The sequence below is a fragment of the Piliocolobus tephrosceles genome, chromosome 2 (genome assembly GCF_002776525.5).
Source record: "Piliocolobus tephrosceles isolate RC106 chromosome 2, ASM277652v3, whole genome shotgun sequence".
In the NCBI taxonomy this organism is placed as follows: domain Eukaryota; kingdom Metazoa; phylum Chordata; class Mammalia; order Primates; family Cercopithecidae; genus Piliocolobus; species Piliocolobus tephrosceles.
This window is the reverse complement of record NC_045435.1, coordinates 161,732,532-161,755,923: the sequence shown is the minus strand read 5'-3', so window position 1 is coordinate 161,755,923 and position 23,392 is coordinate 161,732,532. Positions and strand designations below refer to the sequence as shown.

Genomic DNA, 23,392 nt, shown 5'->3' with positions numbered 1-23,392 from the left:
TTTTTTTTTTATTATTATACTTTAAGTTCTAGGGTACATGTGCATAACGTGCAGGTTTGTTACATATGTATACATGTGCCATGTTGGTGTGCTGCACCCATCAACTCGTCAGCACCCATCAATTCATCATTTATATCAGGTATAACTCCCCAATGCAATCCCTCCCCCCTCCCCCCTCCCCATGATAGGCCCCAGTGTGTGATGTTCCCCTTCCCGAGTCCAAGTGAGCTCATTGTTCAGTTCCCACCTATGAGTGAGAACATGCGGTGTTTGGTTTTCTCTTCTTGTGATAGTTTGCTAAGAATGATGGTTTCCAGCTGCATCCATGTCCCTACAAAGGACGCAAACTCATCCTTTTTTATGGCTGCATAGTATTCCATGGTGTATATGTGCCACATTTTCTTAATCCAGTCTGTCACTGATGGACATTTGGGTTGATTCCAAGTCTTTGCTATTGTGAATAGTGCCGCAATAAACATACGTGTGCATGTGAGAGCAAATTCTTGAGAGAGCCAAAAAGGTTTTTGGAAGTAAAAAGGATTTTAAATGTACTTGAATTTCAAATAAGAAGATACTATATATTCTTTGAGGTGGTACATGCAGTGGTTTAAAAAACACAGTATTTTAGGATTTGAAGCCAACTTGCTGATTAAATTATATAGGTTAGCCTTTTAACTATGCTGAGCCTCTTTATTTATCTAAAGTAAAGATGATATTATTGCCTTCCCTATGTCACAGGATTGTCAAAAAGATAAAATTAGATAAAATTGTATATGAAACCTAAGTACCATATAAGTATTAGTCATTAGTTATACTTTCCTAATCTACATTGAGTATTTGTATGTATTGCATGTGTAGCTTTTCTTACTCTTCATTTGCATCAGTCATAGCCCCTAACATGGTGTTGAGCCTTGGCTATTTGCTCTGCAGCTGCTTTATTTTTACTGCTTAGATCCCTGAGTTTGTTGGCTCCTCATGAGAGCTTGTGTGGATTTTTCTGCTGTATTACAGATTGCATGTTCTGTCTACTCTCGGTGTGTGTATCATAGTCAGCTGGTAGTGATTCTACAGGTTGGAGTTGAAGTGCCTACTCATTCAGCCTTTGTCTAAAGAATCTTTGAACTCTGGCTTGAAAAGTCAGAGTGGGACAGTTCTTATGAACTGGTCCCTATTACTTTTTTAGTGCACATGGTTAATCAAGCAGTAAGATTATATTGGTTTCTTAGTTATTTCTTTTTTGCTCTGTGATACAAAAAAGGATTGGAAAATGATAGTTTGGCTTTCAGACTTTTAAGAACAGGCATCAAAGAAGGAGAATATAGAGGTATACCATTGTCTCTGCTTTTTCTTGGAGGGTCTTCTAGTTTTCTACCTTTATCCTATGTGTATAATTCCATTCTGAGTAGCTCGGAGGAAAATATAGGTCACTGTGTTTTCATTTTTTAAAAAAAATAAATAATAACATTTGTATGGAATCATATTGCTAAAGCATGCAAAAGAATTGTACCTTATTCATGAGTCACTTTTATGGGTTTCAATTTCAAAAAGACTGACTAGTTGTGGTGGCCTGTAACCCCAGCACTTGGGAGGCTGAGACGGGTGGATCACTTGAGGCCAGGAGGTCGAAACCACCCTGGCCAACATGGTGAAACACTGTCTGTACGAAAAATACAAAAATTTGCTTGGCATGGTGGCACACATCTGTAATCCCAGCTACTTGGGTAACTGAAGCATAAGAATCACTTGAACCTGGGAGGCAATGGTTGTAGTGAGCCAAGATTGTGCCACTGTATTGCACTTCAGCCTGGGTGACAGAGTGAGACTGTCTCAAAAAAAAAAAAAGAAAAACTAAGAGCTAATTCATTCAACAAATACTTATTACACACTAATTTAGTGTGCCAGCCACTGTTCTAGCTTCTGCCTATACAGTGTGAAAAATATTCCTGCCTTTGGAGAGCTTAGCAGGAAAGATTGGCACTAAATGTAATTATGAGGTGCTACATTATGAAAGGGAAGTACAAGTTTCCATGGGTGGATTTTCAAGGCAGAGAGAACAAGAGCAGAGGTAAGGCTGGGAGTAGCCAAAGGTGAGGCTAGAAAAGGGAGGGAAGGGCTGGAGCACAGAGGATCTGGAATACCATCTTGTGGACATTTGCTTTCTCTTGTCTTTTAAAAAGTGTTGTAATTTTGAATCTATTAAAAGATAATTCGTCTTTTTAAAAAATTTTAATGTTGACCTTTTATATTTTAGCCTGAGAATATATTAAAATGAGAAGTGATCTTAAAAATTGGATGTTTGAAATATAACAGAGTAGATTTTGTGGTTATTTTCTTACAGCTCAATTTGTGTATTCTTTTTACATTTTAAAGACACTGGTGAAGACATTTGAAGTATGTGATCTTCCTGTTCGAGCTGCAAAGTTTGTTGCAAGGAAGAATTGGGTTGTGACAGGAGCGGTAAGTAATTAATATGAATCTCTATTCCCATTTTCTTAATTGGTGAATGATTATGTAAGTTAGTTGCGGGATTTTGATTCCCGATTTGTTATGTTAATTACAGCAATGTTTTGAAGCGTAGACTTCATTCCTTGAGCCTGTGATGCAGTTTTTTTGTATAATTTACTTGATAATAGGGATGATGGTTTTAAAATTTCTGTTTCTAGGATGACATGCAGATTAGAGTGTTCAATTACAATACTCTGGAGAGAGTTCATATGTTTGAAGCACACTCAGACTACATTCGCTGTATTGCTGTTCATCCAACCCAGCCTTTCATTCTAACTAGCAGTGGTAAGAGATGACCTTTTTTGGTCATGTGCATCTCTTTGGGTAATTCATTTTCATTCACTGAGACATGCTATTCTTTAACTGCTGTTACAAATAGAATTCTAATTCCAAGCAGCCTTTAAACTGTTTAGATCCATTACTGTGCTATTGATGCTGCTTGTGTTTGTACTTTAATGAAGTATCAACTGTACTTAGGATCTGTGTAATGATTGCTCCAATTCCTGTCAGAGAAGACCTACAAGTCTAGATGTTTAAACGTCTGCTGAACAGAAAGGTCATTTACGTGTTGATGAGTGAGTTTTTGGCAGATTGCCATAGAGCCTAGTCAGTTCAATCTTCATAATCAAACTAGTTTGCTCCTTGGTATTGTGTATAAATTAGTAGACCTCTTGGAGGACTGGCAAAAGAGGTAGCACTGAATTGGTAATAGCTCTTTGAAATGTGTTTAAATTAAAAATTGAGAAGTAATTTAAAACTTTTTAAAAACCAATCTTATGAGGGCAAATGCTTATTCTCTACATAGTCATTGCTATCAGTATTCAGTCACGCTTAGATTCTAATCAAACTTGTATGACTCTTTGGTCATTCTTTAATGCCCACTGAATTTTTAAGTTTTTTCACAAAATTTTTATATTTGCTATTTCTAATCTACTTTATTTATTTTATCTCCACTTTTCTGTAGAGAGTTAAATTTATTTTTAAGATAAATAAGCATTTTGAAAACTCTATTTGGTTTTGATTCTATTTCTGTAAGTCATGGATTATGTGGTTTATGTTAGGTTTGCTTCCTCTAAAGACTGTGTCTTACTTATGAAGTGAAAAAATAGAAATTACAACTAACTTGAGACTCTCTTTTGGCCTAGATGACATGCTTATTAAGCTCTGGGACTGGGATAAAAAATGGTCTTGCTCACAAGTGTTTGAAGGACACACCCATTATGTTATGCAGATTGTGATCAACCCCAAAGATAACAATCAGTTTGCCAGTGCCTCTTTGGACAGAACTATCAAGGTAGGGTGTCCACATTTTGTGTCAGTTATCATTATTAGTGAACTATACTTGCCTTAGGTGTTTTACTATTGACTGGCCAGAAATTTATCCATCTTAAAAGTTTTTCGAAAAGTCTATTTTGAAGTAAAAATAGGATTTCTCATTTTAATCCAAAGGACATGTTCTGTTTAGAAAAATATTGTGGCAACTCAGTGCTCTTAATGAGGAGCGTTTTTCTGTGTGGAAGCAGCATGTTATAAAAATTTTTTAGCCTTTGGAAACCCAGAATAAGAAAAATGCCAGTATCCTTTCTAGGATACTACTTTCCTCTCCTTTTAGTATTCATTGTTGACTTCTGCTCATCGTTCATCTATTTTACATTTAAATTCCATATGCCTCTATTCTGTCTTTCTTACTCCATTTCACCACACTGCTGTCTGTTATCTTCCTGAAACATAGATTGCATCTTGTCAGTTCCTGATCTAAGGATAAAGTCCAAATGCCTTAGTGTGGAATACAAGGATTTCCAAGACTAGCCTGGGCTAATATTATACGACATCTCCTAAAACCCTGGTCTACTCACCATCCTCTAGAGGCCATGAATGTTCATAAAACCTTACTTCATTGAACTTTTCCATCTGCCTGCACTTCCCTTTATTTTCCTGTTGTGATATATTTTTTCCTCCGGAGAACTACTCAGCTTTTAAGGCTTAGCGCAAATATTTACTCTTGAGAAGCTCTTGTCAGACATCCACTTCATTTCTAGGTAGAGCCAGTTATGCTTATCCCATTTCTTCCATTGCTTTTTGCCTCTGTTTCAGCCTTTCTCAGAATGAATTATAATTACATGTTTTTGGAAATCTTGATCCCCTGAAATACTGAATTTGGGGGGTAGAAACTATGTGTCACTCCCTTTCCCCAAACATTCAGTAGCAAACAGCAAAGTGCCTTACCTGATCTAGGTGCTTAATACATGTTGCAGTGAGGGCAGTCATGCTCCTTTTTTAAATTGTAATATTTAAAATACTTCCATGCTGGGCGCAGTGGTTCACGCCTGTAATCCCAGCACTTTGGGAGGCCGAGACGGGCTGATCACGAGGTCAGGAGATCAAGACCATCCTGGCTAACATGGTGAAACCCTGTCTCTACTAAGTAAATTCAAAAAATTAGCTGGGTGTGGTGGCGGGCGCCTGTAGTCCCAGCTACAGGCTGCAGACTACAGCCTGTAGTCGGCAGGCTGCGGCAGGAGAATGCCTTGAACCTGGGAAGCGGAGCTTGCGGTGAGCCGAGATCAAGCCACTGCACTCCAGCCTGGGCGACAGAGCGAGACTCCATCTAATAAATAAATAAATAAATAAATAAATAAATAAATAAATAAATAGAATATTTCCATATGCATTGAATTAAAATAAATTAACTTTTGCTTACACGTTTGCTTTCACCTGTATAAAACACTGTTACTAGTTTTTCTTTATGTAAAATGTTATGTGTCTGAATATCTTAGGGTTTTGACCTTAGTTATTTTGCCTTTGATTGGATTTTCCTTGCTTTTGACATAGATTAACTTTGAAATTAGTTGTAAACTTTTGTTTTACTAAATTAGGTTTATCTTGAGAGCAAGAATTGTCTTATCTTCAGTTCCAGTAAAGTTTATTTTATACAGTAATTGGTAAACATTTGTTACACATATTTATACTCCCCACAGGGCCTCCCATATGGTAGGCACTCAGTAAATATTTGTAAATTAATTCTGTGCTGTGGTAATTTTTAACAATTTTCTACACTTTAAATTTTTAATTAGGCAGTAATTTTCTCCTTTAAATATATCTTCATTTTTATTTATTTATATATTTTTGAGTTATGGTCTGTGTTGCCTAGGCTGGAGTACAGTGTCATGATCACAGCTCACTGTAACCTCAAACTTCTGGGCTAAAGCGATCCTCCTGCCTCACCCTCCTGAGTTGTTAGGACTATATGCGTGTGCCTTCATGCCCAGCTAATTTTTTACTTTTTCCTTTTTTGTAGAGGCAAGGTCTTGCCATGTTGCCCAGATTGGTCTTGAACTCTTGGGCTCAAGTGATCCTTCCACCTCAGCCTCCTAAAGTGCTGGGATTACAGGTGTGAGCCACCACACCTAGCCACTTTTAAGATATCTTACTAAATCCACTTTCATGAGCTGTATATTAAATCTATAATAAAATAATTTCGTACCCTTAAAGTGGTGTTTTTCAAAGTCTTAAACATCTAGATTCCTGGGCTTCACTGTGGATTGACTGAATTATAATCTCTAGAGATGAAAATTGGCACTTCTTTTAAAGAACGCCATAGTGATTTTGCCCCCTGAGAATTCAAGTAAAATGAGAAATAACAAAAACCAAACAGTATAAAAAATAAAATTTCATAGCTCTTCTCTCCTGGGCTTTGGCATTTTACATAATGTGTCAGAAATGTGGTAGATTTGCCTTTTGAAAAGCAAGGCCCCATATTGACTGGCAGATGCTGTTTCTTTCTGCAGGTGTGGCAGTTGGGCTCTTCGTCACCAAACTTCACTTTGGAAGGACATGAGAAGGGCGTGAATTGTATTGATTACTACAGTGGTGGGGACAAACCATACCTCATTTCAGGTGCAGATGACCGTCTTGTTAAAATATGGGATTATCAGGTACAGTTTTTCATAACCTTACTTCCATATGTTAGATATGTTTCTTACTATTTCTTATAGGACAGTTAAGACTTGGGTTGTTGAAATCTGTTCACAGCATAATAACTTAAGGTATCAGTATTTGCACCTAAACTGTGTTCCCAGAAGTCTCCATAAAAATGAAAACAATGTATACATATCAAGATTTTAAAAATAAAATACCAACATGTTCATATTTCATTTTGTAATTGCCCTTAGAAATTTTAACATTTTAATGTTGAATTATCCTCCATAATCTTCATTGATAGACTTCTATTCATTTTTGTAAGCTAGCAGATCAACAGATACCAACCATTTTGCCAAATAGTACTCTTGTAAACCTAGTTATGAACTCTTGTTAACGTGCTTCCTATCTCTAAGATTTTCTTATATTTAGATATTTTTGTTTTCCACATCAAAAGTTCCCATAAGCAATTAATAAAATGAGGCCTAGAGAGTCTGTTTCACCTTGAAACATTTTCACATTTGTACTTGAATCCAGAATAAAAATATTAAAGGCTAAAGCAGTACTGTCTACTTAGCCAGTGATAGTAAGTGTGGGTTTTAAGGGGAAAATCTATTACCCTGAGAATTTGGGGAAATAATATTCAGACGAAAGCCTTTTTGGGTTTTTTCCGCTTCTTTAAATATGATAGTTACATTTACATTTATTTTACAAAGTAATTAAATAAAATATTCATATATACAACAAGATCATCCTATGTCAAAAACTTCTGTATTGGATATTATTTAGATTGTCATGACTACTATCATTTATAATGTATCTGTACATTGAGAAAATTAAGGGTGGGCTGGTTACATGTTTTTCACTAATAAAAAATGTTTTCTATGTCTTAATTACAGAATAAAACATGTGTGCAGACACTGGAAGGACATGCCCAAAATGTGTCTTGTGCCAGCTTTCATCCTGAGTTGCCAATCATTATCACAGGTTCAGAAGATGGTAAGTTAGAAGGGTATGTTTATTCCTGTGCTGGTAACTACTATTTAGTAGGCATTTAAAGCAAGTAATGTCTCTGCATTGTAATTGGAGGTTTCCAAGGATTTTGATATTTTTAGTAAAGTACCAGACTTAAGCTATAAAAGAGTAAAGGGGCATTATATTCATCATCATCATCATCATCATCATCATTCTCATGTATTTTGATTCTGTCACTTAAGAGGACCATCAGATGTCCTGAATAAAAACTGAAAAAGCATGTGCTTTGGAGTCAAACAAACCTGGATTCAAAATCAGGCTCTGTTATGTTATGAATGTGTGGTTTGGGCAGATTATGAAATGGAAACACATATATCTGCTTCATAGGATTATAGTGAGAAGAAATCATGCGTAGAAAGCATCTGGCATATAGGAAACACTCTACCCAGGAAATCCTGTTATTATTTCATGTTTAAAATCATAATTCTTAGTTTTTGTTTCTTATATGTTATCTGTTATGTTTATGTTGCTTTTAAAAATCATTTAAAGACAGTAGATCAAAAAATTGGTCATTAAGCTGCCACAAGTGTTATCTATTTGAATAGAAAGACTTCTATGGCTCTCTTTCACTGACAGTTTATCATCGGATGTTTGTATCAAAAGGGAATATTTACATTGTTCTTTTTAGGAACAGTACGTATTTGGCATTCAAGCACCTACCGGCTTGAGAGCACACTGAATTATGGAATGGAGAGGGTATGGTGCGTGGCCAGTCTAAGAGGGTCAAACAATGTCGCTTTGGGCTATGATGAAGGGAGCATCATTGTTAAGGTAATTATACTATCCCTCTCAGTAGGTGGATATAGGCAAAACCATTTTCTTTGTATTTTAGTACCATCTTCCAAGTCACCGGTTTTGTAAAACTGGCACTTCTTTCATTAAGCACTAGACATTAAGCAATGAAGATTTAAAGTGGAAGAAAGGAAACGGAGCTCTCTGTTAGTTGAAAAAATAATCTGTTTTGTTGTGGTTTTATTCATTTTCCTTTTCATTGTTGAAGGTTATTTGTCTTCCTTTCAGCTTGGTCGGGAGGAACCTGCCATGTCCATGGATGCCAATGGAAAGATAATTTGGGCCAAGCATTCAGAAGTCCAGCAGGCCAACCTAAAAGCAATGGGAGATGCTGAAATTAAAGATGGAGAAAGATTGCCACTGGCAGTGAAGGATATGGGCAGTTGTGAAATATACCCTCAGACTATTCAGCACAATCCTAATGGGCGGTAAGCCATCACCAAAATTTGTCTCTCAGCTTCTGTGTATGTTAGAACAGGTTTGCAGATCCACAGTCTACTCTTGCCCTGTGGTTGGCATCTCTAATCATTCCTCAATGTGCTTTTGCCCTGGCCTCATAGTCCTCAGTACAGCTGCAGGCAGCCATGCCACTTGATAAAGTTGGCACAAAAGATGGAGCATGTTTCCCCTCTGGCCTTGTTCTATACCACACAATTTTGAATAGTTAAATAGTACTGTTTACTGTTATTTCACATGCATTGAGTTTGTGTTCTTATGTGCTCCTTTGAGGGCAAGGAGTATGTCTTATGCTGAGACTTAGGAGGTGCCCTCTCTAAATGCTTGCTGACTCACTGCTCTTAAGAAGAAAACCTGATGCTGAGATATGTGTCTTTTGAAAAAGTTTTAGGATTGGTAATAATTCTGTTTCTTATTTGTAATTTGAACTGTCAGTTTAATTTCTCCCTTAAGATTTATAAGTCACCAAACATCTTGTGAGAGAGGAGTTTCTAGCACAGTGAAGTCTAAATCTGTGGAGCTTTAAAATTATTTTACAGCAGGTCTGGCATCTTATAATATTATGCTGAATATTGAAAAAGACAAAAGATATAAACCAAGTATGCTGCCTAGTTCAGTAAATGGTATCCATAATTATTTGTAACGTAATTGTCTTATGAAGGTTAAGAATGCATTATGCGCATTTCCCTTAATATCATAAAACATTCTTGGCTGTAAGTTTTGCCTTTGCCAGTCTTTTGATACCAGCCTCTACAGTGTTATAAATAACTTTAAAGATAGTTGTTTTATGTCCATTGGGAAAATTTTAGTTGACTATGCAGCATTGTCTTTTTCTCAGTATTTAAATGTTAAAATATCCTCTGTATTTTGATTAATTTAGCAGTCTTTAAAAACTGGAGTGAGATATTTTTATTCATTTGAGTGATCAGCTTTAAAATGAAGATAGTCTTTGTAATAATATAGTGCCTTCCTGTGGTATAAATGTTTTGAGCAAAGTGCTATGCATCTTGGTGCTCAACAAATACTGGTTGAATAATTGGAATCCTCCTCCTTTGCATCTCCAGCCATTCTCACCTTCCTGTCTCCAGTTGCCTTTATTTATGAGAAGGCCATTCCAATAACATTTCAGCAGTAATGCTGTATTCATAATTTCCTTTTTAATTTGTTGGCTAGAATTTTTTTTGTAGCTTTGTATTCAAAGAAATGTATAACTTTTAAAAGACGTTAAATTGTAATAATGAACTAAAATAACATTTGTTATTAGAATTCTTTTACCATAACAAGAATTATTGTTTCTTAACTTCTACATGTCTTTGGTCCTTTGTACTCTTCTCCCTGGCTTCTGTGATTTCTAGGTTTGTGGTGGTGTGTGGTGATGGGGAGTATATCATCTACACAGCAATGGCATTGAGAAACAAGAGCTTTGGATCTGCTCAGGAGTTTGCATGGGCCCACGATTCTTCAGAGTAAGTTTTGGCTGCGTGATAGCCAGCTTGCCGTGATTGCAGATGTGTTGTGTGCTGCTTGAGGACTCTCAAGGCTTGATGTGGGCTGTGCTTCTCTGTGTTAAAAAACAGTTCTCACCAGAGCTGTCCGTAAGAAGATTAAAGTCAGAGGCAACTGATAGCGTGAGCTGTCTTTGTCCTTTCTTTGTTCTGTGTTGAGCTGGCTCACTCAAACTGATAAAATAATCCCATTTAACTGGGGACCCAGCACCCATTTCTTTGGTGGAGCCCGTGGCAGGACCTGGTGCTTTATGGGCTTAAGGCACAGTAGACCCTCATGTCTGCTTTGGCAGGCCTTGGCATGCCCTCCCTATGATGTAGTGTCCTGGTGCTACTGCCCTTTGTGAGCTACTTGGGGATGATGTTGTGATTTGATCATTTTGATGAGAAATTTATGAAATCTTTTTTAAAACTTATTTTTTGTGATAGTACCCGCTGCCCATTCTTAACAAATTTCTGTCTGAATTCAGAATGTTCATAAAATGTTCTCATTAAAAGCAGGAAAGATCATTTAACTCTGACTTTTTTTGCTAGTCATTGGCTCTGGTTCCTTTTTCGTTCCTGTTTAATGCATGTAATAAACATTAGGGGTTTAGTGTTTTCAGACCACACAAGTGAATTACATCTTCACAGTTTTTTTTTAGTTTTGTTTGCCTCACATTTTATGTTGCATCTTGCCCCCAACAGTGGGGTAACTTAAGCTCAGCACTGCGTAATAAGATACATTTTTTAAAATATTAACAACAGTAGGATTTATTGAGAAGTATGGAATTGTTCTGATCTCATAAATTTCCTAAATACACTTATATACATATAGTTCTGTGTATTCAAAGGTACTGTGTTATCTTAAGCAAAATTATAGTTGATGAATTGCCCTCTCTGAGCATACCTCTTCCACTATTTTGATAGTTCCTTTTTTTCAGCTTTATCCAGCCAAGGCCTTGCTCAGCATCTTTCCTGTCCTGAGCAAAGCCCTCATCACACCACTTCCTCACACAATCTCAAATATCCAGTGATAGCCACAGCCACTTTTTTCAAGGCAGAGGCCTGAATATAATCTGTTGTTGCTGATCATTGCTGACTAATGAGCCATTTGTCACAGTTTTTATTATTTAAATCACCTTTATTGAGGTATGATTTACAGAAGACAGAATGTATCATTTAATTGTACAGCGGTCCCCCCATCTGTGGTTTCCCTTCCTGCAGTTTTAGTTACCCACAGTCAACTGTGTTCCAAAAATATTAAGTGGAAAAGTCCAGAAATAAACAACTCTTAAGTTTTAAATTGCCCAGTGTTCTGAGTTGCATGATGAAATCTTGAGCCATCCCACCTGGGACGTGAATCATCCCTTTGCCTAGCATATCTATCCACATTGTATATGCTATCCACCTTACATTTAGGAAAAAACATAGTGTACATAGGGTTCAGTACTGTCTGAGGTTTCAGGCATCCACTGGGGCTTAGAACGTATCCCCCATGGATAAGGGAGGACTCCTGTTCATGTCAGTAGATTTGGGCAAACGTATGTAATCCGTAACCAGTAACACAATCAAATTATAGAACATTTCTATCATCCCCCCAAAATCCCCTTGTCTCCATTAACAGTCTGTCCACACCCCCTACCCACCCATTCCCCAGGCCCAGGAAAACACTAATGAGAGCCTCTTGTCTCTATATGGATTAGAGTTGTCTTTAGAGTTTCGTATAAATGGAATCATATGGTATGTACTCTTGTGTCTAGCATCTTTTGTTCAGTATAATGTTTTTTGAGATTCATCCATATTCTTGCCTGGATCAGTAATTGGTTTATTTGCAGAGTATTATTCCATTATATGAATATACTACAATTTGTTTAAGCATTCACCTATTATGGACATTTGGGTCATTTTTATTTACTAAAGTGGTTTGTAAGCCCTAGTAATTCATGTCATATACAGTAAAAAATCCTTTCATCATTTGTCCAACTGTAAGGAGTTCTCTGATCTCTTAGGAAAACAGTACATCAGAGAATCTTCAAATATTTATTTTATATTTTTGCATAATTACTGAAAAATATTTGAAGATATTTCCAACATTTGGTGGAATTATGATGTAGTATATAACATGTTATGTTTGCCTTCCCTTTTTTCTCCCAGGTATGCAATAAGAGAGAGCAACAGTGTTGTAAAGATATTTAAGAACTTTAAGGAAAAAAAATCATTTAAACCAGATTTTGGAGCAGAAAGTGAGTGTGGTGTACATATTACATTTTTAAATTCTTTATAATGGCTCCAAAATGCCTAAGCGAAACTCTTTTTATGTTCCCTTTAGGTATCTACGGCGGCTTCTTATTGGGAGTCAGATCTGTAAATGGCTTAGCTTTCTATGACTGGGACAATACAGAACTCATACGAAGAATTGAAATTCAGCCCAAACATGTGAGTTTCCCCCTCTGTTGTTGTTTTTGGAATATTTATTTTTGTGATGAGTTCTGGGTCCCTAAGGCCAAGAAGTGCCTTGTACCCTGCTGTCCCTCTTCCATTATCAAAAGCCATTTAAAATATAAAACAGCACTTAGAATTTAAATAACTTTTTATACTTTTGAAATACACATTGTCTATGGCCCCATTAGGGTACGACAATCCTGATTTTCTGAGCAATTGGAGGTAAGTGGCAGTGCCATTTTGACAGAGGAAAAATGCATGCTTTGACAACAAGAAGTCAGAGAATTCTTGACTTGGAAAAGCCTTCTTCCACGTAGTTCAGAAAACCTTTTCATATGTTTTGATGATAGCTGCTTGAACTTGAGGTGACCATCTCCAGTGACAAAGTGTTTAGTGTTTACCTTTAGAACTGCCCACTGCTTTGACAGTTTTCACTGTCAGGAGATTATCTGTGGAAACAAACCAGCTTTTCTGGGGTCTGGTTCTAGAGTGTGCATTCTCAATGGGTGTAAAAATTGGCTTGGGGGGCTTCCTCTTTATGAATAAAGCATAGCTATACATATGTGTATGCATTATGTATGTATATCTGTGGTATTAACATTTCATTGGGGGAGGTGATTAGAAAAATGTCCAGAAAGACTTCTAGGGAGGGTGGGTGAAAATGAAAAAAAAAGAAAAAGTGATAAACACTGTTCTAGAGCAATAGGGAACAGGCTACTGGTACTCTATGTAGCACATTCAGTGTTTACTGACAGCTCTCCTTTCCTGTCTCACTTTGGACTTTCTATTGCTAGGCTAAATAGCATAGCCCTGCCCTGGCCACCCTCCCAAATAATGCCACATAGAGTTGTTAAGTGAATACTTATTATCTTGATATAAGAAGGTGAATGTTGTAAGAAACCAAGTGTGTGCAGTTTGTCATATCCACTCAGAAATCCAAATCAGTTGTCTATGATTTTGTTGTGTTGCAGATTTTCTGGTCTGACTCTGGAGAGCTAGTCTGTATTGCTACTGAGGAATCATTTTTTATCCTTAAGTATCTGTCAGAAAAAGTCTTGGCTGCACAGGAAACACATGAGGGAGTTACTGAAGATGGCATTGAAGATGCCTTTGAGGTAATTGCATCAGCACAACTTTCGCTTTTAGCTTTGTATTTAAATGATTTATATTCTTACAACAGACTTTACTGATTTTAACATTTCGTTATAAATTAGGTTTGAGGAGACAGCATTTAAGGATTTCTGGTGAAATGTGAAAATTAAAATCTTGACTTATAGATCAAACTTTGAAAATATGTTTAAAAGAAATTTGTGCTTTGATTTTAGGAATTCTTTAGACTTACTTTGATATCTTTCAGTAAAGAAATTGTAGTTGTTTTGGTCCTAAGACTATTTAGTCAGTGACTTAAATGAGCTCCCAAATGGTAAATCATTCATTATGCAGATATCCTAGATTTTGTGAAATACTTAATATTTCATTTTCAAGTTATGAAGGGTCTAAATTTAGATCAGTGTTCTTTTATATCATGGTTTTGGCCCAACAATGAGATTTCACATTACAAATACTAATCTAGGAATCTGTTTTTTTTTTTTGTTTTTTTTTTTTCTGTTTTGAGCCCAAGGGTTATATTGAGTAGGAATCTGTTCTTAAATGAAGAAATTCCAGCCAGTTGCAGTGGCTCACACCTATAATCCCAGCACTTTGGGAGGCCAAAGTGGGCAGATCACTTAAGGTCAGGAGTTTAAGACCTGACCTTAACTTGGTATGGTGAAACCCTGTCTCTGCGAAAAACAAAAATTAGCCAGACATGGTGGCAGGCACCTGTAATCCCAGCTACTTGGGAGGCTGAGGCAGGAGAATCACTTGAATCCGGGAGGTGGAGGTTGGCAGTGAGCAGAGGTTACACCACTGTACTCTAGCCTGGGCAACAGAGACTCCATCTCAAAAAAAATTCCAAGGAAAATTTTTCTTTCTGGAAATAGGAAGAATTTTACTTTGCATTCCTTATTCTACCGTATCACCCTCAAATATATTCAGCTTTTTATTGAGAGATTTCTGATGTTGGATAAAGTAATAGTCTTTATTTTCTTTCTGCAGGTTCTTGGTGAGATTCAGGAAATTGTGAAAACAGGGCTTTGGGTAGGCGATTGCTTCATTTACACAAGTTCTGTGAACAGATTAAATTATTATGTTGGAGGAGAAATAGTCACCATTGCCCACTTGGACAGGTACCTGAGTATCATTTTGCGTTTGTCCTATATTTTAGCAAAATCTGTTGCTGGCTTGTAGCAATGATAGGCTGATTTTTCAATGGTATAGTTTTAGTAGGTTGTCTGTTGTTAACCAAAAATGTATCAATCAGACGGGAAGGTTTTGAGCAAGAGGCAGGTTGGCGGGGTGTGTGTTTGTGTAATTGCAGATTTGAATTTCTAACTTGGTTTCTGTGTCTTTTATAGGACGATGTATCTCCTAGGCTACATTCCTAAAGACAACAGGCTTTATCTGGGGGATAAAGAATTGAACATCGTTAGCTATTCCCTGCTGGTTTCAGTCCTGGAATACCAGACAGCCGTCATGCGGAGGGACTTTAGCATGGCTGATAAGGTCCTTCCTACCATTCCAAAAGAACAGAGGACCAGAGTTGCACACTTTTTGGAAAAACAAGTAAGCGGTTTTGTTTTGTGTTTTCTTTTTGTTTTTTAAAACTAGCAATTTGAAAGCAAATTAGTATGGAGTTGAAAACCTTTATTTCTTAATTGCCAACTGATTTCTGTGGCAATAGAATTTCTCCTATGAGTTTAAGGCACTTGTTACAGCATATGATGCACCCTTCTTACACTCTTCCTTCTGCTTTCTCAGTGCCCCCTTTAAATGTTAGAGGTGATTTATCAGTCTTTCCTCTTCTGTGCTTCTTTTCCAGTTTCCTGATATTTTCAATTCTACACTACATTTTTCTCTTTATCCCATCTGCTTTTTAAAAAAATTGTGATTAAAATACATATAAAATGTACCATGACATGACTTTTTCTTATGTAGTGTTTTTTAAGCAAAGTTACATATGTGCAAAGCATAAAATAAGTTTTGCAAAGTTTAAGAAAAAAGCAGCCCTCCCTCCTTTTTGCTTCCTGCTCCCTAGAGGTAATTACTTTATTTTATCTAATTCTTTTGGTATTTATTTCTGTAACTTCATGCAGTATAGCAGTTTCTTCATTTCTTAGCTTTAGGCATTTCTTGGGACATCCCCCCGTAGATGAGGATTTCGCCTTCTTTCATTCCCCTGCGTCTACCACATACATGCCACTTTCCTATCCTTCATCTCCCAGAATAGTTCTAATTTTGATTGATCACTACTCAAATGTTTACATTATTATGGCTGTGCAATCACTGCTCACAGGTGAACCATGTAGCATATTATCTAGCTTTCCTTTCCTGCAATTTTTTGTTTTCCCTGGAGTCTATAATTGTCTTTTTTCCCCCTTTTCTTAATTTTCTGTGTACCTGTGATTAGTTCTCCCTGGACTTTGCTGGTTCTCCAGAGTTCCCGAAGATCTCCTTTCAGTTTGTTTAGTCTCCTTCCGACTGCACTGGTTTTCCTGTTCTCATCATGGATTTCCCCTCACTATCATGTTGGGGCTTCCTCTGCTTCTGTCCTGTTGGATCCATTGTTTCTTATACCCCTATCTCCTTTCCTGCTTTGCTCCCTCATTTTGGGAGAGCGCGCCCTTCAACAGTTTCCTGAGAAAAGGGTTGTTAATGGGAGATAAATTGTTTTGTGACTTTGAATATCTGAAAGTGCCATTGTTCTACCCTAAAACATATTCTATTCGACCATTTAACTGGTATAGAATTGTTGGAAGTAATTTTCTCTCAGAATTTTGAAGGCATTGTTCCATTGCCTTGTAGTTATTTAAGTCTAAAGCCGTTTTTATTCCTCATTCTTAGTACATGACCTGGTTTTTCTCTGTGGAAACTTTCTGAATGTCGTCTCTGTTGTACTGAAATGTTATAATCATGGTAGGCCTTGGTAGGAATCAATTTTCATTAATCCTGCCAGTTATTAGATGAGTTTTTTTAATGGGAAACTTACGTCCTACATTTCTGAAAGATTTTCATGAATCGTTCTATGGTGATTTCCTTCCTTTGTTTTCTGTATTCTGTCTTTCTGGAATGGTTAATGTTGTATGTCCTACACTGATTTTCCTATTCTCTTTTAAAATCTTATTGTTTATAGATAAAAGTTTCTCTTATCCTTCTACAGATATGAATGATATATTTTTGTTTTTAGATTTTGAAGTTTTCTCTTCCCCCTATATGGTATGCTTCCTTCAAGTTCCTTTTATTGCTTCATTTTGATCTCCATCTTTCCTGTTAGTGATTTTCCTCAAGTATCTGATGTCCTTGGGCCCTCACTTAAGAGTGAAGGTACAAGAAACAGATCAGAAGGTCTGAATTTGTGGATGGGGCATATTGGGTTTGGACTTCACAGTATCTGGTGTGGTTGGCCCATTTGATTAGGGAGTCTCAATGTCAGTATCTTTAGCTAATGAATTTTTGATGACTTTCCATTTATGTAATGAATTTAACAATGTACTAGGCACTGTTTCTGCTGACATGTAGCCTTCATGGAGTTGACATTTTAGTATTTTGAAGTCTTTTCCCATGGGCTCAGTAGATTTTAGTGAAAAGCTCCCCAATCACCATCATTCTGGGGTCTCAATAGAAGATACCTTGGAGTCTCAGTATTTAATATTTCATTGAGTCTCTGTATCCATTTTCATAATCTCCTGTTTTCCTTTGATACTCCGTACTTCTTCCTCCAAGTACGCTTGGAATCTCCTAGTCTGGAGACTCTTTAGTTTGCCCTCTCCAAAGAATAAACCCGTCTTCTTTGTCAAGAGATGGGAGGGGGGAGCAGATCTAGAGTTTCTAAATGCTTTTAGGGCAATTTGTTTTCAGCACTACCATTCATGAGACACACTGGGTGTAAATCACATTGTTTCTATGCTGTTCTCACTCCTGATTTAGGATTTGTTTTCTCTGCTGTTTTAACAGAATGTTTATATTCCTCCACCAGCTTTCCAGCTTCCAAACTTTTGTTAGTTTCCTCTCCCTTTCTGTGTGTTGGGAGTTCGTGTCTTTAAAAAAAAAAAAAATCCTTTTAGTGTGATTTTATTAGTAGTAGGGAATTAGCAGAAAACAAAAGTATATATATTTAGTCTGCCTTATTTCATCTGTTTTGCCCTTGGCTGTATCTGACTAGTTCCAGAGATCTTCCATCCTCCACTTTTGGGTTTTATGTTATCTATATCAATATTAGTGAAGAAAAGTAACTCCGGTTATTTAGAATACCTTATTTACATCGTATTCATGGATGGATGGGGGCGGGGTGGCAGCCTGTATAAGCTAAGTTAAAACATTTCAAACTTGATGATAAAGCCACCCTGAAGATACAGCCAGACAGAACCCTAAAGCTGTCCAGCTTCTCAATCTTGACTATCCCGTAACTGAGCATTCCCTCTCAGTCTGGTGAAGAGGTAAACTATCCCTGAGCTTTCAGTCTAACACATTACGTCCCTAGAGCAAAAAATGACCCCATCAGTACTGTTTGTCTTGAAGGAGAGGCTAATTTAATAATTATAATAGTTGATTTACAACAGTGGTCCCCAACCTTTTTGGCACCAGGGACCGGTTTCGTGGCAGACAGACAATTTTTCCACAGACGGAAGGGGATGCATTTCAGGATCAAACTGTTCCATTTCAGATCACCAGGCATTAGAGTCTCATAAGGAGCACGGAACCTAGACCTACCACATGCACAGTTCACAGTGGGGTTTACGCTCCTGTGAGAATCTAATGCCATCACAGATCTGACAGGAGGCAGAGTTTAGGTGGTAATGCTTGCTCACTCACCCACCCACTGCTTACCCCCTGCTGTGCGGCCCGATTCCTAACAGGCCACAGACCGGTTGGTTGGGAGACCCCTGGTTTAAAAGCTTGTTCTTAATGCCTTAATGGAGCATGGGAAGGAAATTTTAGACTTCCTGTCTTTTGGATACTTGCTGATAAGCTGGACTTGAGACCAACAATAAAGGAATAGGTAATGACACCTGACTGGTGACTGGACCTGAATACACGATGTTTGCTATGACCTACAGATGATAGAAAGTTGGAAGGTTTTAATTTGACTCCCTTTTCTTTGCCCATTTACTGCTAATAGTTTTATGTGCAAAATGAAGGATTGGACTAGATGATCTCTGCTTCCCAGCCTAGTTGAGTAGATTACCAACAGCTAAGTCTACACTGCTGTGCCTACCTAGTTTTCTTCTTTTGAAATGATTCTTGTTCAGTCCCAACTTTGCAAAATTCCTTTCTTTTTGACATATCTGTTTATATTTACATTTTCAGTTTTACTAGTTACTTGAGTTTAGCATTAGCAAGCTTCCATTATCCTAATAAACAGTAAGAATTCTGTCACTGAATATTTTATCTGCCAAGTTTGTTCTTACTAGTTACTTTAATGGCTCCTTAATTATTCCATCTTCTCATTAAATAGTGGGGTTTCTAGTTTGAGAAATGATTTTCTTTGTGAATGTGTGTACACTGTGTGTGTGTGTATAAAACATACATACATTTTTTATGCATAAATGACATATGTATGTAATTTTTAAAAATCTGTTTAGGGCTTCAAGCAGCAAGCTCTTACAGTATCCACAGATCCTGAGCATCGTTTTGAGCTTGCTCTTCAACTTGGAGAGTTAAAAATTGCATACCAGTTAGCAGTGGAAGCAGAGGTATGTACTAATTCATGATTTTTCATAACTGATGGAAAAGGCAGTAGGTACTTCTATGTGTTTGGTATAATGTTTTGTTATTAAAGTTTTCCCAAATGCAAATTAGTGGCTCATTTTGGTGAAGTTATTGTCTCTGGTATTTTTAAAAGATGTATTATGTTAAACTTTGCATAAATTGATTACATTGGAGATATTCTTAGCACTCTGTTTAAGAAAAATTGTTTTCATATCTTAAGTGAGATATATTTTGCAAGATAAGATGTAAAACAGTATGTAAACTAGTCTGGAAAGCCTAAGAGTACAGACATAGCAGTCATTTGCCAGAGTCTGGAACTAGCTAAAAATACATTGGTTTTGAAAAGGGGTTTTGAAAGACAGCCCAACCCCTTTGTCTTTTGGTATTGAATAGAGCAGGCAGTCAGAGGAGGACAGTGCTGCCTTGGTGGCACTCACCTTGAGCAACAGATGCTCTTAGCACATCTGGTCTAAATGTTTGAGCTAAATGAGCTGTTCAGGGAGACTCAAGTGGGAGAAATGTTAATACCATTTTTGTAATGATATTTTTATAGATCTTTGTATATTGAGGCTCCCAATTGTGGTTTAAAACTAGCATTTATTGGTAAATTGACTTCGGATGTGCAAAATAAATTTTAGCTATGTTAAGATCATCTAAACATGCAGCATTTTGAGTTTTGAAAAGCTACAAGTGAGACATTGTGAAATATTTAAAGACATAAACAGTTCTGTATGCTTTCAAAAAAGCATACTTGTTAAAATAATTGCAGTCTAATTACCTTAAAACTCCAGTGAGATGGTTTTACTTTTCCTGTGTAATTATAAGGTAAAATATAATGGGTTGATTATAATTATTCACACATCATTAAAATTGATTTGTTTAAATTCATTTTGTATATGTGAATAATTTCCGTTTCCTGATTGTACATTTTAGCCATTCTTATTTTGATAGAGCCAACTTAAGCACAGCTCTCTCTATATATAAGTATCTTCCATTGTCCGCACAGTTAACAGAATAATGTTGGAAATGTAAATGCTTATTTCTAAAGATATTTTAACTTGGAAACTCTTTTCTTACAGTCAGAACAGAAGTGGAAACAACTTGCTGAACTTGCCATTAGTAAATGTCAGTTTGGCCTAGCCCAGGAGTGCCTGCACCATGCACAGGATTATGGGGGCCTGCTGCTTTTGGCCACTGCCTCTGGAAATGCTAATATGGTGAACAAGCTGGCAGAGGGTGCGGAGAGAGATGGCAAAAATAATGTGGCATTCATGAGCTACTTTTTACAGGGCAAGTGAGTATTAATTTAAAAGATTAATTAATTCTACGCTGAGGATGGTTTTTGGAGAGGGATGTGAAGAATGAGCCCTAGAGAGAACTGATGAATGGCTACATCGTGTTGAATAGACCGGGCAGTCAGAGGAGGACAATGCTGCCTTGGTGGCACTCACCTTCAGCAAGAGATGCCTTTAGCACATCTGATCTAAATGTTTGAGCTAAATGAGCTGTTCAGGGAGGCTCAAGTGGGAGAAACGTTAAACACCTCTCTCAACAGTCCTGCCAGTTAATGGTGGAAGCATTTTATTTTATGATTGCAGCAGGCTATTGAGCTGCTGTAGTAGGTACCTGAAGGGCAGATGATTTTACCCAAATTGGATAATTTTGATCCATTTATGGCAAGAACAAAAGGGGATAAGTATGCCAGCTACTTTTAGATTTGAGCACACTATAAAGCATAAAGATGTCTTGTATTTTTAAGTCTGAGTTAGCATAAACCAAATTATTTGGACATTAGTTGGCAGTATTATGAAATAAAAAACAAAAGTATTCTTTTTTTTTTTTGTTTGAGATGGAGTCTCCCTCTGTTGCCCAGGCTGGAGTGCAGTGGCATGATCTCGGCTAATTGCAGCCTTTGTCTCCCTGGTTCAAGCCCTTCTCCTGCCTCAGCCTCCCAAGTAGCTGGGATTACAAGCATGTGCCACCACACCCGGCTTGGATTTTTAATAGAGACAGAGTCTCACCATGTTGACCAGGCTGGTCTCAAACTCCTGACCTCAAGTGATCTGCCTGCCTCCTCCTCCCAAAGTGCTGGGATTATAGGTGTGAGCCACCGCACCTGGCCTGAAAGTATTCTTTAACCTTCCCCTACATACTGATTGTGTTTACAATCCCATACTTCGCCATGGAACTTTGAATGTGCATCCCATTGTATGTATGTGAATATATTTATGAATTTATATGCCTGTAAGAATAGACCCCACTATTCCTTATCCATAATTCAAAAATCCAAAAATATTCTGAAAACATTTTATAACTGTTTTGATGGCAAGACCTGAGCTGAACTCTGTTTTCCTATTTTTAGTTGCTTTTATACCAACTTGGTACATTTTTACTGCATTTAACATTCCTGCGTAAGTACTGTTTGTGGCTTTTTCATGCTGAGGATGTGAGGTAATACATAGTATACATATGGTATCACCTTTCGAAAATCCGAGAAGTTCTGAATTCTGAAACACATTGTCCACTTCATAGAACTTGCACAGAAAAAAAATGAAATTAAAATAGAAGAAAAAATAAGACTTTGGTATTCTGCTGGGCACAACTGGCTTGTCTGGCCCTTCCCATGTTGGAGACACTGCCCTATATATTTGTCTTGTGGAACTGAATTTCTGCTGGCATATATCCTTACGGCTTTAATATTTGCTAATCTAACCTGCCTTAACTCCTCTTGAAAGGCCCCTTTAGGTTCTTAGGAATTATTAAAATTAAGTAGATTCAAAGTAGTCAGGAAAGCTGTCTTATCCCTCATACCCTTGGAGTGTGTTATGTAACAACCATTAAAAGACAAGTGACAGAAATGAGATGTATGCGTGAAAATTGGGGAGATTTTTGGCTTTGCAACACTAAATTTCCTTTCTTTATATTAAGTACCATTATTATAGTGTTTATTCTTGGTAACAGTAACTTTCCTTTTTAATGTTTAGGGTTGATGCCTGCCTAGAACTCTTGATTAGAACTGGACGGCTGCCAGAAGCTGCGTTCCTGGCCCGAACTTACTTACCCAGTCAGGTTTCAAGGTACAGACTTTTAATTTTAGGAAGAAATGTTTCCAATAAAAAGAGAGCAGACTTACTTAGTCTCTGTTCGGTTCCATGATGTCTATAATAGGGTAGTGAAACTCTGGAGAGAGAATCTCTCAAAAGTCAATCAGAAAGCAGCAGAATCCCTTGCTGATCCAACAGAGTATGAAAACCTATTCCCTGGATTAAAAGAAGCCTTTGTTGTGGAAGAATGGGTGAAGGAAACACATGCTGATCTGTGGCCAGCCAAACAGTACCCACTTGTCACGGTGAGTGGCCAGGATGTCAAGCTTCATTTATTGTAACTACAGGGTGGAAGTACATTCATGACTTCGGATTTTGAACTGCAGTCAATACTTTTTTTAAAATTAAGAGCTGATATCTGGGATTTAGGCCAAGTTCATAGGTAAATTATGATTTCAAAATATCTCATTTTATCATTGCTTTATTCTCTGATAGCCAAATGAAGAGAGAAATGTCATGGAAGAGGCAAAAGGCTTTCAGCCCTCAAGATCTACAGCTCAACAGGTCAGCAGAGTACTTCATGTGATAAATTTGGTGAGATGGTTCACTTTTAAAAATCATCTCCCACTTCCTAATTCTGATCATCCTTCTCTTGGGGGAAAACTTTAAATTCCTGAGTAAATTCCCTTGTCTTCACATATATCTTCACTTGGAGTTTCAGGAACTTGATGGGAAACCTGCTTCTCCTACTCCAGTTATTGTGGCCTCCCACACAGCCAACAAAGAAGAAAAGGTAGGTCAGACATCATACTCAAACCTCCCTCTACCCCATCCTCCTCCCCATCAATATTTGGAGAATACATAGGCCTCTGTGGTTTAAGTGACAGAATCAAGTTTCAGGGCAGG

At 37.2% G+C, this 23,392-nt stretch overlaps 1 protein-coding gene across 2 annotated transcripts in view; it reads left to right on the top strand.

Moving 5' to 3' along the window:
* COPB2 (COPI coat complex subunit beta 2) overlaps positions 1-23,392 on the top strand; it is a 36,414-nt gene that overhangs the window by 8,818 nt on the left and 4,204 nt on the right. Inside the window, exons 3-21 of one of the 2 annotated variants that reach the window (XM_023187867.2) lie at positions 2,371-2,457; positions 2,664-2,790; positions 3,651-3,799; positions 6,294-6,440; positions 7,323-7,422; positions 8,087-8,229; positions 8,479-8,678; positions 10,062-10,172; positions 12,348-12,436; positions 12,523-12,629; positions 13,607-13,750; positions 14,733-14,863; positions 15,092-15,299; positions 19,316-19,426; positions 20,522-20,736; positions 22,427-22,519; positions 22,611-22,791; positions 22,982-23,050; positions 23,208-23,279. In XM_023187867.2, coding sequence (XP_023043635.1) covers positions 2,371-2,457; positions 2,664-2,790; positions 3,651-3,799; positions 6,294-6,440; positions 7,323-7,422; positions 8,087-8,229; positions 8,479-8,678; positions 10,062-10,172; positions 12,348-12,436; positions 12,523-12,629; positions 13,607-13,750; positions 14,733-14,863; positions 15,092-15,299; positions 19,316-19,426; positions 20,522-20,736; positions 22,427-22,519; positions 22,611-22,791; positions 22,982-23,050; positions 23,208-23,279 — 2,484 coding nt within the window. Of the gene's footprint in view, positions 1-2,370; positions 2,458-2,663; positions 2,791-3,650; positions 3,800-6,293; positions 6,441-7,322; positions 7,423-8,086; positions 8,230-8,478; positions 8,679-10,061; positions 10,173-12,347; positions 12,437-12,522; positions 12,630-13,606; positions 13,751-14,732; positions 14,864-15,091; positions 15,300-19,315; positions 19,427-20,521; positions 20,737-22,426; positions 22,520-22,610; positions 22,792-22,981; positions 23,051-23,201; positions 23,280-23,392 lie in introns of both variants that reach the window. The other variant, XM_023187866.2, reaches the window with a different exon arrangement.